General features: G+C 39.8%; 1 protein-coding gene across 14 annotated transcripts in view; it reads left to right on the forward strand.

The window, feature by feature from the left end:
• The window catches only part of LOC112148753 (coiled-coil domain-containing protein 158), a 37455-nt gene that overhangs the window by 11602 nt on the left and 13345 nt on the right, over positions 1-12508 (forward strand). For 4 of the 14 annotated variants that reach the window (XR_004948495.1, XR_004948496.1, XM_036213774.1 and 1 more), the window contains exons 15-21: positions 629-741; positions 815-973; positions 1273-1365; positions 1988-2098; positions 2293-2441; positions 2628-2678; positions 2928-2986. Coding sequence is in view for 12 of the 14 variants with exons in the window: in XM_036213774.1 (XP_036069667.1) it covers positions 629-741; positions 815-973; positions 1273-1365; positions 1988-2098; positions 2293-2441; positions 2628-2678; positions 2928-2986 (735 nt within the window). In the remaining 2 variants the exon portion in view is untranslated. Of the gene's footprint in view, positions 1-628; positions 742-814; positions 974-1272; positions 1366-1987; positions 2099-2292; positions 2442-2627; positions 2679-2927; positions 2987-4165; positions 4546-8289; positions 8803-12508 lie in introns of those variants that run through there. The other 10 variants (XM_036213775.1, XM_036213771.1, XM_036213773.1 and 7 more) reach the window with 6 other exon arrangements.

Consider the following 12508-nt stretch of genomic DNA (forward strand, 5'->3'; position numbering starts at 1 on the left):
GATTTTTTATAACTTAAGAGGCTACATTTCCAAGCATTCAGAGAGTGCTTTAAAAAGATCTGGATTTTAGCTAATATTTATGCTAACGTTTTTGGCTAGTTTGTTATCAGCTGGGGTTTTTTAGGCTAATTTATAGTTTAGCTAATATTTTAGCATCATGCTAACGTTTTTGACCAATTTAGTTTACTGGGGAATTTGAGGCTATTTTGGAGTTTAGCTAGTATTCAAGCAACAAGCTAGCTTTTTGGTTAATTTGACACCTACTAAAGTTTTTTGGGCTAATTTGGAGTTTAGCTCATATTTAAGGAACTCACTAAATATGTTTGCAGAATTGGAATGTACTGGGATTTTTGAGCAATTTTACTACAAAATGTTAAGAAATTTAGGTTGCGTTACCATTTTTAGCAAAAAGCTTCAGCATCTTTAGCGACTATTTTCTAACCTAATAAACTATCACCTTAATTGTCTTTATTTTTAGTTAGTTTAAAGCTAGTGATGGTTAAGATGTGTGCTTTACATCAACTTTGGACATGACCCGATTAGTCAACTAATCGGACAAAATAATCGATGATTAGTCGACTATTAAAATAATCGTTTGTAGCAGCCCTAAACTGAATGTTGACCTCAGGTCTGCAGGCGGCCTTCAGCATGCAGACGGAGGTCACCTCCCGAAGAGAGCAGGTCGACGCTCTGCAGAGTCGAGTCAGACGCCTGGAGGAGGAGGTGGACAACCTGCTGCAGGTAACGTCTGTCATGAAGCGCTTGCTGACCTCAGCTTCAGACGAGCAGAGGATGATGTTCCTCCCGCATGCAGGAGAAGCGCCTCCAGCAGCTGGAGCTCCAGCGGCAGCTCCGGAAGGTTTCCGTCTTCGAGGAAGAGAGGAGGCAACTCCAGGAGGAGCTGAGGAGCCTCCGATCCAGAGACCAGCAGCTAAAGGGGAGAGTCGGCGACCTGGAGGCCACGCTTCACAAAGTGAGCAGGAAACAAATGTAGTTCAGGGACTAATAACCCTTGACGTATAAACACAAAATCTGTAAGTTTTCAACTGGAAACCGCAGCTTTTCTCCTTCACAATCTGCTGGAATTATCGTGTCAATGGAGGAAAACGTCCAGTAAATCAAAGAACATAAACATTCGGTTAAAAACCTCAAATCAGATCATTCAAATGTTTATGTCCCTGAACTAATTCACAGGTTTCTGTTGGACCGGAGTAAATAAAGCCGCTCTGTTATTTCCTGAGTCACCGTGTCCTTTCCTTCTTGTTCCCAAAGATGTTGGAAAGCTTCACGAGCTGCCGTGATTTCCTTCAAGCGAGGGAGCAGGACTACATCCGTCTGAAGCTCCAGCACGCTCTGGACTTGAAGGTAAAGATTCTGTTTGTGCCGCGGCTCGCCAGGAAAAACCTGCATCTGTTTTCTCCAGATTCTGTTTGTGGCGTTTTGGTCTCAACAGATTTATTTGAAAACACGTTTTCACACGAACCCATAAATCTTAGAGGACGTATCAATCACTGTTAATAACCGAGCCGTTTGACACCATTGAACCAAATCATGGAGTTGATTTATTATTTATTGTTTTATTACATTATACCAGATTTAGCATGAGCCAGCTTAAGACTTTTCTTTATTGTCTTTTGCTCATTAGTAGATTTAAAAAATGATTTTTCTGAATTTCCAGCTTTTCATTTTTTTGTAATGAAAAAAAAAAGAGTTGAAACTGAAAAAGAGATTTGAATTTGAAGTTAAATATAATTAAGTTTATTTTAAAATAGCCAAAAGGTTCAGACATTTTTTTGGGCCAAACACCAATATTTTTTTTCATTTGTTTTATCTGAGTTTCGAATAATATTGGCCCCAATTCAGCTCCATAGTTCTTAACATCTATAAATATTAATTTGTAATAGTTGTATATAAAGGAGTTTTTTGTTGCTCTGTTATTTACTCATCTGCTAGTGAAACTTCAACGGTTCTATTTAATATCTTGTAGGAGCTCCAAGGTCGATACTTGACCACACCCCCATCTAATGTGGACTCGGCGACCTCGCCGGCAGACGCCGCTCCACCCTCGACCCTTCGAGCCTCCAACAGCCAGAACCAGGTAGAGTGAAACCCTGACGTTTCATTATCAGCATGAGTGCTGGTTTCCATCTGCTGCTCCGACGCCAGATCAGCACATCTGCTCTGAATCCAACCCTGAGCTGCATTCCTGCTGAGATCCAGCTGCAGACTCTGAGGGTTTCAGTGGAGACGTGATGACTGAGGACTAACCCAACATGTCTGCTCCTCTCAAAGCCCATCAGGCAGCAGCAGAGCTGCAGCTGTGAGCTCAGATGTTCTGCAGGAGATCCTCATGGAGGAGCTTCAGAGACCTGCAGAGCTCCCAGGGAGCGGGGAGGCGCCGGCAGCTGCTCCTGCAGGAGGAGGGAGAACACAAGCACACAGTACGTCCTCCTCCACCCGTCAGCGCAGGGATCAGACTCGATCCTGAGGTCCCATCAGGAGAGCATGTGATCAAGCGGGGGGAGACGATGGTTTCATGGATGTTTTTAACACAGCAGCTCTTCTCTTCTTAAGATTTTACAATAAATCTTTCCTTCTTTCTCTTGTCATCAACGCTGGCTCCACAGCAAACAGGAAGTGAACTTTGGCTCCAAACTCAGGAGGAAGACGTTCTGCAGGTGAGACTTCATCCAAACTTCATCCTGTTTTCCTGAATGACCCCCGTGACCTTTGCCCTTTCTTTACGCAACTATGTGACACCAGTTGTGTGACGTGATGGAACACAACTCTGTGTGTGTTTAGGTTTGTGTGTGTTCTGATTCTAAGTATCTGTATGTATGTGTTTGTGTTTTTGTGTCTGTGAATTTGCATCTATGTATTGATCTGTGTGTCTGTGTTTGTATTTTCACCTGTTTTTGTGTTTTCAGTGATCTTCATCTTCTGCAAACATCTAAGCTGAAACAGATCAAACTGGATCAAAGTCAGAGTGAGTTTCAAAACTTTATGATTTTTTTTTTATGTTTTGCTGTTTTTTATTTTCCAAAAACATTTGAAATGTTGAAGAATTGTCTTTAGAAAGGTGAATTTGTCATTATTTTTTCTATTAAAAAGCTGTAAGGTTTAGAGATCCACGTGATCCATTAGATCCACATGATCCATCAGACATGTGCGATCCATTAGGTCCAAGTAATCTATGTGATCCATTAGGTCCATGTGATCCATCAGACTTTTGTGATTCATTCGATACAGGTGATCCATGAGATCTATTAAGGTCAATATGAGCCATTAGATTTATGTGATCTGTTAGATCCACAGGATTTATCGGATCTATGCGATCCATTAGATCCACATGATTCATCATATCTATGTGATCCATTAGATCCACGTGATTCATCAGATCTATATGATCCATCAGATCCATGAAGGTCAAGGTGATCAATCAGATCCACAAGATCCAATGTAATCAAACAGATCAATGTGATCCATCAGATCCACATGATCTATCAGATTCATTAATCAACTTCTCCCCAGTTCACTGCATTAGTGAGTATTAATGAAAACTCTTATCCGGTCTTTTGGTGAAACTGAAAGTATTTCACGTGTGAAAACTATGGTCTGATGCTGTTTGGATCTACTGTGATCTGTGGTTCATCTCCAGCGCTCTGGAAGAACCTCTCAGGATCTCTGTTCACTGATCAGAGCTCTGCCTCTAAATCTTTAATGCTGCCTTTAGGGGCTCCATAGATTAAGGAAGTTTAGATTTACTTTTCCCAAATGTGTTCTTTTTCTCTTCAACTTCAGTTTCTTTTTGCTAAAATTAGTAGTTTTATAAGTTCAGTGATGAAAAAAAAAGACTCATTCTGGTCACGGACTGGTTCAGAACAGACTAAGGTTTGAGTTTTAACAGTCTTTTGGTCTGTTTTACTGATCATTGAGATGATAAAGTTCAGGTTTTCATGATCTGTAGGAGCATAATGTGTAAAATGATGAGAAGAAAAGTCTGCAAATATCTGTATCTACTGTATGTGTAATAATCCTATATGAAACACAAGCATGTAGGATATCAACCTGTTTGGATGGACCTGTAGACCGGCTCAGAAACGCGTCAGAACCTCTTTGCTCTGGACCAGGAAGAGCTTGTAACTGGATTTACTGGATCTCCTAGATCCCGTTGGATCCATCCCAGCGACTGCAGCAAAGTCCAGCAGCTTCCTGCATCAGCTCTCGCTGGGCCGCAAGTCGCCCGTCCATTCTCTGCTGACCTCCAGGCCGAGCAGCTGACGGCCGCCGCCGGTAAACGTCACGTCTTCAGTTGTTGGACAGGATGTTTGATCAGGTTCAGCCAGAGTTTGTGTTGAAACAGGAGAAGTCCGAATGTCTCCCCAGCTGAGACAACAGCTTCTAACAGAAACTCATCCTGATGTTAATTACAGAGCCACTCCCATGAGAATCAGGTTTTTAACATCTTCTTGTAGCATTTTTCTGATGATGATAAAGAAATTTCAGCTCAAAATCACATTTCTGAGCATTTCTTTATTCACATTGTTGTAAATCAGTAATAGAAGAAAAAAAGATGTTTGAAAAAGATCGTATTTGTGACAGAAAAAGCGCTGGGCGGGGCCACAAGCTCCATGCTCCGCCCCATTCTGATGCAGGCTAATAGATCCATGTTTTCCTGGTCTGAGCTGGAATCTGGATCAGAACTGTACGGCTGGATAGAGACGATATTGTCTCAAAGCTAATGTTAGGTTGGGGGTGTGAGGGGCTGTATGCTAGCAGGAGAGCATGAAAAACAAGGGGATGATGGGAAATCAGTACTGGCTTACTCCCCACAAACAGTTTTCTAATGAATTCCTACCACCCTGCAGAAACTATGTCTAGAAAACTACATTTCTTTTAGATTTTGGCTAAAAACTGGATCATCATAATGAAAAGACTTCTGGGAACTCTTTGAAACCAGATCAGAAGATGATCGCAGAGGGACTTTAAAGATCAGAACCTGCTAGGACGATGCAGCTATCTTTGTCACGTCATCTTTCTTTGTTTTAGTCTTGAAGTGAACATCACTGATGGATCCTCAGAGGAACTTTTATTCCTTCAAATGTCTCAACATTTCTAGACTTTGTCTTTCAGGATGTTTCTAGCCCGTAGGAAGCTTTTGTTTCCTGACAGGAAGTGTGGATCTTTACCATGTTTGGAGCAACACAATGAACTTCTTCATGTTTGATTGAGCAGAACTTAAGAACTGATGAGCCACAAAGCACTAATCAATAACACCTCTAAACTCTATTAAAAATACGGTTAAAAATCCTTTGGTTCCAATGGAATCAGCCTCTTGTAGATCCATGTTTTCTTTCCCTCTTTGTGATCAGGAATGCAGACTTTCTATAAATCTGCTCCTGGATCTGAACTTCTAATCTGTGACGTTTGATTCAGAAATAAACTATCAAACCTCTCCGAGGAACGGCTCTCCTCTGACACGACTGGTTCTTTTGGCACAAAAGTCAAAACTCGTCTCATCTTTTGTTTCTTCTGGTTTCCTGAAGACATTTCCTGGAAAGTCTGGCAGATGTTTTCGTGTCTTTCTGCGTCCGCTTTGGTCCTTTCTTCGCTGGGCTAAAACAGGGTGTGTGGGGTCATGGGGTCATCCCGCCGGTGGAAGCGGTTCTTCATTAGGTTTGTTTTTCTTGAAGAGGCCGAGCCGAAGCTTTCTGCTGCCGAGGCGAGCCGCTGCTGCGTGAGAGACGCTTTGACCTTTCAGAGGATAATGGACTGTTCTACTCTTTAAACAAACTTAAACCTTGTTGACACGACATCTGTTAGGAATTAGAGCCGTTAATGTGGAGATGAAGGGAAGATGGAGGCAGTGAACGCTGTTATTTCCAGCGATACTGGTATACATTTTAGGGCCCGATCTCAATCAAAAATCTTTTTTAATTCCAAATTTCTATCTCTGTAAAATTATGATAACGCAGTCAAAAGTCATTGGCTAAATTTACATGTTTTTTACTCGTAAATTTACAACTTTTAATCTTCTACAAGACTAAAAGTTTTACATTTACGAGAAAAAACAATTAAATTTACGAGATTTAAAGTTGTAAATTTAAAAGACAAAAACTCGTAAATTTCAGAGTGTTTTAGAGCTGAAGTGGTTTGTGGCATATTTGCAACAACAGGCATTAAGGGGTTAAGTTTGTATTAGAATTGCAGAAAGTTTCAGACACTTGATTTTTTTTATCTTAACACCAACATTTCAGCTTAAATTCTTAAGTTGTACATTTTGGTTTCATATCTTTATGACTTTATTTTACATTTTTTTAGTAGTTTCAGACTTAAGAAAGTGAATTCTTTCATCATCTTTGCTGTTTTCTCTTCAGCTTCAGATATTTATTCCAGCTCACTTTTTTGGCAGCTTCACCTTCAGTTTATTTGGGTTGAATTCAGTGTTAATCCAGATGAATAATCCAGTTCAGATGATTCTGCATTTTCTTTTTTGTCATTTTATGTAATAAAAAAAAAAAAAGTTTTCTGTTTTACTAAAAAACTCATTTGTTATAACATAAACTTAAAAGAAACATGAAAAAACAAAATGTTTCTTATTTTGGAAAAAAAGATTTTAAAAGTTGTTGCACAATCCATTTATTTTTCCTCCGTGAGCACTAGATGGCTCTATATGTTTTAAAACATTCTTCATCTTCACACATAAGGGATGCATATATTTATCATGTATTATTAATATAGTCTAAATTAAGAATATCATCAGTCTTTTTTCTGTTTTATTCAAATCTTTTTCATCATCAGGATTAATGTTGGCTTTTTTAAAGCACAGCATGTTTTTTAAAAAAAAGTTTGTTGTTTTAAAGTCTTAAAATGTTGCGTTTAGGTTTAAAAGCCATCAGAAGCATAAAAATCTGCTGGAATCCTGAGTTCTGCTGAAGCGCTGCTGTTGACGGGATCACATGTTCCCTTCAGGGTTCATCAATTATCTCATTAGCTTCAGTTCAGGTCTCTGGACTCTCCTCAGACTCCAGAGGAGACTCTGCTGGGACGCAGACTTCTGTCCCTGCTGGCTTCCATCTATAGCGACAAGTGAAGTTGTTGAGCGGTTTCAGTGAAGTCAGCGAAGCGCCTAATTCGCCTCTTTAGATTGTTTGCCAACAACACGAGCAGCCGGCGAGGCCTTCCAAAGACGCCGCTGAAAGCGTGACTTCATCCTGTAGCGAGGTCACGGCTGATGATTGTTAAAGAGCTCCGCCTGCTGAGTTTGGCTTCAATAAAGAGGCGTTTGTGTGTCTGTGCTGAGAATCAGTAATCCTCAGATGAGGATGAGGATTGCCTGAATCTTTGAGGATGGACTCCGTTAAACTAAAACTCTAATTCTGTATCGCTTCTATTCGCCAAAATCTAAAGAAATTCTCAATTTTCTTTGCATTAATTGATAAAAATGTTCTTAAGTAAAATAAATTGTTTTGCATAACAGCTCAGTTAAAGTCTTAGATACACTCATAGGGGTGAATCTGATGCACGACACGGCTGGATCACACCTACTTCCCCTTACGTGTTGAACAAGGTGTCACTACAAACTGTCGCCCGCAGCATACCCATAGATAAAAATGTCAATGAACATTTTTATCAATTACTACAAAATAAAAATATACTGTTGTCTATAACAGCTCAGTTAAAGTCTTAGATACACTCATACAGGTGTATATTACGTGGACCACACGCCTGCATCACACCTACGTCCCCTCATGTGTTGTCCTGTCGCCCGCAGCATACCCATAGATAAAAATGTGCATGAACATTTTCTCTCTACGCCTTCCCTGAGCCGTCTACCACCTTGATATTTGGTGAATGTTTGCCCATTTTTCACCCTCAGAATCATCTGGGACTAAAGCCTTACAGTATTCACAGCTTTTATAAGTCATAATTCTAAATAAAAATGTGAAACTGTTACAGTCTGGGATGTATTGGGTTAGTTTATGATGTTCCTTTAACACTAGGACTTTTTCTGTACATTTAAGCAGAAATGTGTCTATTCGACAGAACATTTGTTGTTCTATAAAAACATCGATTGATTATTCATAAAAACGTTTATTGATTTATTAACATTTATAGTCAATAACAGAATTTTCTGTAAAACAAACTGTAGTTTTGCTTTCAAATAAAGAAGTGAACATTTGTGTTTTGTCATCTAAAAACGTCTCTGCAAAGACTTCATGCTCACTAATGAGACGCTCCACCACAGGTCCGTTTGTGGTTCAAACATGTGAGTTTGGTGTTTCTCAGCATGTAAGAGAGGAGGATGGTTGGAAAGTGGAGGATCTGAAATAATCTGGGTTCTGGATCAGAGGAGATGCTTCTACAGCTTCAGAGGTTCTGCAGGAACCAGAATCTGGTCCATCCTGGAGGAGCTTGAACGTCTCCGTCATCTCGCTTCTTCAGTCTGGAGGTCAAATACAGGGCAACAGGTTCTCCCATCATCTTCACCGGAGATGGAAACTTTCTGAAATCCATCAGGTCTACAAGTCTGTTAATCAAATCAATCTTTATTAAACATATATATTTATTCATCAATTTCCTTTGTTTTAAACCAATTCTTGTTTTGTGTTGGTTTTCTGTGTTGATAAATTTTGTTTTTATTAGAGAATTTAATTTTTTTTTTATTTTAATTCAAGTAAAACCGGAAAAAAATGGTTATAAATAAAAAAAAAGTTTTAAAATTATTATTGTAACTTTTTAAATGATTTCAAAAACAGGAATACTTATTTTAATTACCTTCAGTTCCTTTATCTCTTCTAAAAGTTTAGAAAAAGTCAAATTAAAGTCCGGAACCGTTCATCTGAAACACAAATATTTCTGAATAGTCAAACTCTTCAACTGTTTCTCATCTTCAGTTTCTGAAGAAACTTTCAAACAGACAAAGTCAGGATTATTTTTCTGAAATCTTTCGAACCAAACTTAGCAAAGTTTTTTTTTTTAATCCTTTCAGCAACTTTAAAAATAAAGACCACAGGTTTTGGGGGATTTTCTCTTCATTGAATTGTGGTATCTGTGAGCCAATCAGATCGTCTTTTTATGATGATGTAGAAACGCTCCCATTAGTTTCATTTTCTTTCAAAATTTAATGTGGAAGTTTAAAAAGTTTTGGGTTTAAAACAAACTTATGAAGCTAAATTGGGGCCAACATTATTTAAAACCCAAATAAAACATTTTTAAATACATAGTTACATTTCATTTTGGCATAAAAATACACATTTTTTGGTGATATGAACATTTTTTTAAAACAAAAACTATTACACAATCCTTCACACTACTGAAACGTAACTATGTATTAAAAAAACTTTAAAACCTGCAATAGTGGGGTTGGAACCCGGGTGAGTCCTGGTAAAATAATTTACCTCTGATGGATTCTATATAACACTTTGTTCTGTAGGTTAATAAGGGCGCCCCCCCACACGGTGGAGGACATCTTCATGAAACATTGATTAATACAAGAGGAGATTCTTTCTCAACGACAAAGACAGTCTGTTTCGATATTTTCAATAGATTATTCGTGAAATATATACGTGTAAAAACCAAAAAGAAGAGAAAGAGCAAAAAGAAACATTTAGGACAATCAAAACAATAAAGTCAGCAAAAGAAAAAGATATGAAACATGAGAGAACCGCCGTGTTTAAGCGCACTAGCAATAAGACCACGGGAGATGACTTGAGATTCTAAAGTGTTTTAGCCATTTTATGCAAACATAAGGACGTTTTCTACACCTGTAATTAACACAACAAGATGGCGCTTTGAAGGGGCTGGAACGGTGGTTTGGACGCCATAAAACTCTGCTTTATACACAACTTTGGACTGTGGTGGTTCAGACTGAACAGACATTTTCTGACCGTAATGATCACAGCTCTCAGAGTCAGTGAACGCAGCGGGACTGAAGTTACCCCCCTCATCGATTTGGATTGGTCCTTCCTATTAGCCCCGCCCCAACACGCCACAACGGGGTCAAAAGTTTTGGCACGGAAATTTTCAGATTCGAAAACAAAAAAAAAAGAGTTGAAAGAGAAAAAAATATGTTTTGAAACCTAAAAAACAAACATTTGATGCTGAAAATAATTACGTTTATTTTAAAATAGTAAAAAGTTTTGGACATTCAATATTTTTTATTTGGGTTTCAATAATATCGGCCCCAATTTAGCTCCATACAAACAGAAGTTCTGACGTAGAATTGTGATAAATGGAATAAATCTTTATAGTTTAGTGGAGCTTCGCCTGTTTTTTTTTTGTTTAGAAATTTTTCTTTTTGTTTTTGGATTTATACATTTTTATTTGTCTCCACATGTTTGATCTTTGTTGTAAAACATGAAAACAGTTTGATCTTTCTGGTAAAAAAAATGTCACAACTCATAACTGAGTTTTTGGACTGTTCAAAGTTTAATATATTGAATGATATCTGTTTTTAAAAAAGAAGCTGAGGCTGTTCTAGTTTACAGTTTTAAAGATAAACTAACAGAGCTAATAGTATAATAGTACAAAGATGAAAGTGGTGTCTGTGGTTCTGCTGCAGACTGTCGCGTCTCGTTTGGATCTCTTCACCTGTTTGGTTTCTGCTGTTTGAATAAGTAAATCACAAAAGCCGGCAGCAGAAATCCTGTGTGTGACTGCGAACTGATATATTTAACTTCTCTGAAGGGTCTGCGTGTTCTCCAGGAGCCCCCGTTACTGGAAAGTGTTATTTCGGGACTGTTGTTTTATTTCTTAATGAGATCTCTTGCCTTATCTGCCGTCTCAGTGGCAGAGAGGAAGCGTCTCAAACTCTGTGTACTTGAAGCTGGACGCGCCGCACCTTTCTTTCCACTTCCACCTTCCACTTGACATTTCCTCCCGGAGCATCCTGACTTCTGAATGATGGAGCGCGAGCCGCGGCTCATTGTCTTCTCCGGCTCTCTCAGTGGCTGCAGGAAGATGGTCCGACTTTCAGGCTCAGCCTCTTGGAGACCAGCAGAACGCCGTAAACATTCAGATGTTTACATGCAAACTTTAAAGCGTTTGCTGAGACGCTCATGTGATCCGCTGTGTCAAATTCAATCTGCCTACAGGAAGAACTACTTTATTTCTGCTGGAAACAAGCAAAAGCTCATTCATTCCATTTGTTATTTATTCCTCACAACAAAAAAAGCTGCCAGGACGGCATTAATTTCCCTCCAGAGACGTCTTCTTCCATCCGCGAGATAAACACAATGGCAGGAAAGCTGTGGGATTCAGGGGAAACATTTGTTTATAATGAAATCAGCGCGGCTACCTGCTGACTTCCAAGAGAAAGGGAGATTTCTTCCATTTTAACAATGCCGTCTGCCTTTAGGATGCTGGGCAACAATAAACAGAAAGTGACGTGTGCAGTTGGACCTCCTCGGTTCTGAAAACTGAAAGCTGCTCTCACAGGTCAGCCGGTTCTACCGTCTTCAGGAGACGTCCCATTCTCTGTTTGCATTTTCAGAGTCAACATTTGAGTTTGCTTCTCGTGTTTAGGTTTGAGGCGGGAATGTTAGCTCTGATCGCCTTCATCACACGCTGAACTTTATGGAAGGCGTGTCCCATCAAACCTGTACAGAAACAAATGATGTGGTGGGAGAGCCATGGTCTGGGCCTGCTTTACAGCAGAAGAACCATAGACTGTGGCCCCGCCCCTCTGGTGTACCAAACAGGAAGTGGCTCCAAGAAGCCAAAATCCCAGAGACTTCCATAGAGACACAAACAGCTGTCATCAGTCATTCTATTAGTCACAATAAACATTCTGGATCCGATACTTTTCCATCTTTTTGATAATATTCAGGGTTTTTTCCATATTTTTTTTCCAGTTTTCCAAGTTTTGAAATGACCAATCAGATGCCTCAATAAAAGTAGGTGGAGCCTCTTGGCTTTGACAGATTTCGTGCAACCTTCCAAGAAGCTCACTCCTGATCAACGGATTCTCCCGACTTGTCATATATGGACGTATGGTCCGGCCCCCTCTCTGTCGATTTGACATTTATGGTGTAACATGCTACAACAGAGCTTGCTAGCTCGCTTTAGCGGAACTCCCTAGCATGCCATAGCGGAGCTCGCTAACATGGAACAATTGAGTTCACTAATATGCTACAACAGAGCTCGCTAGCTCGCTTTAGCGGAACTCGCTAACATGCTACAACAGAGCTTGCTTTAGCGGAGCTCGCTAACATGCTACAACAGAGCTTGCTAGCTCGCTTTAGCGGAACTCCCTAGCATGCCATAGCGGAGCTCGCTAACATGGAACAATTGAGTTCACTAATATGCTACAACAGAGCTCGCTAGCTCGCTTTAGCGGAACTCGCTAAAATGCTACAACAGAGCTCGCTTTAGCGGAGCTCGCTAACATGCTACAACAGAGCTCGCTAGCTCGCTTTACCGGAACTCCCTAGCATGCCATAGCGGAGCTCGCTAACATGGAACAATTGAGTTCACTAATATGCTACAACAGAGCTCGCTAGCTCGC

Source organism: Oryzias melastigma, linkage group LG9, assembly GCF_002922805.2.
Source record: "Oryzias melastigma strain HK-1 linkage group LG9, ASM292280v2, whole genome shotgun sequence".
In the NCBI taxonomy this organism is placed as follows: Eukaryota; Metazoa; Chordata; class Actinopteri; order Beloniformes; family Adrianichthyidae; genus Oryzias; species Oryzias melastigma.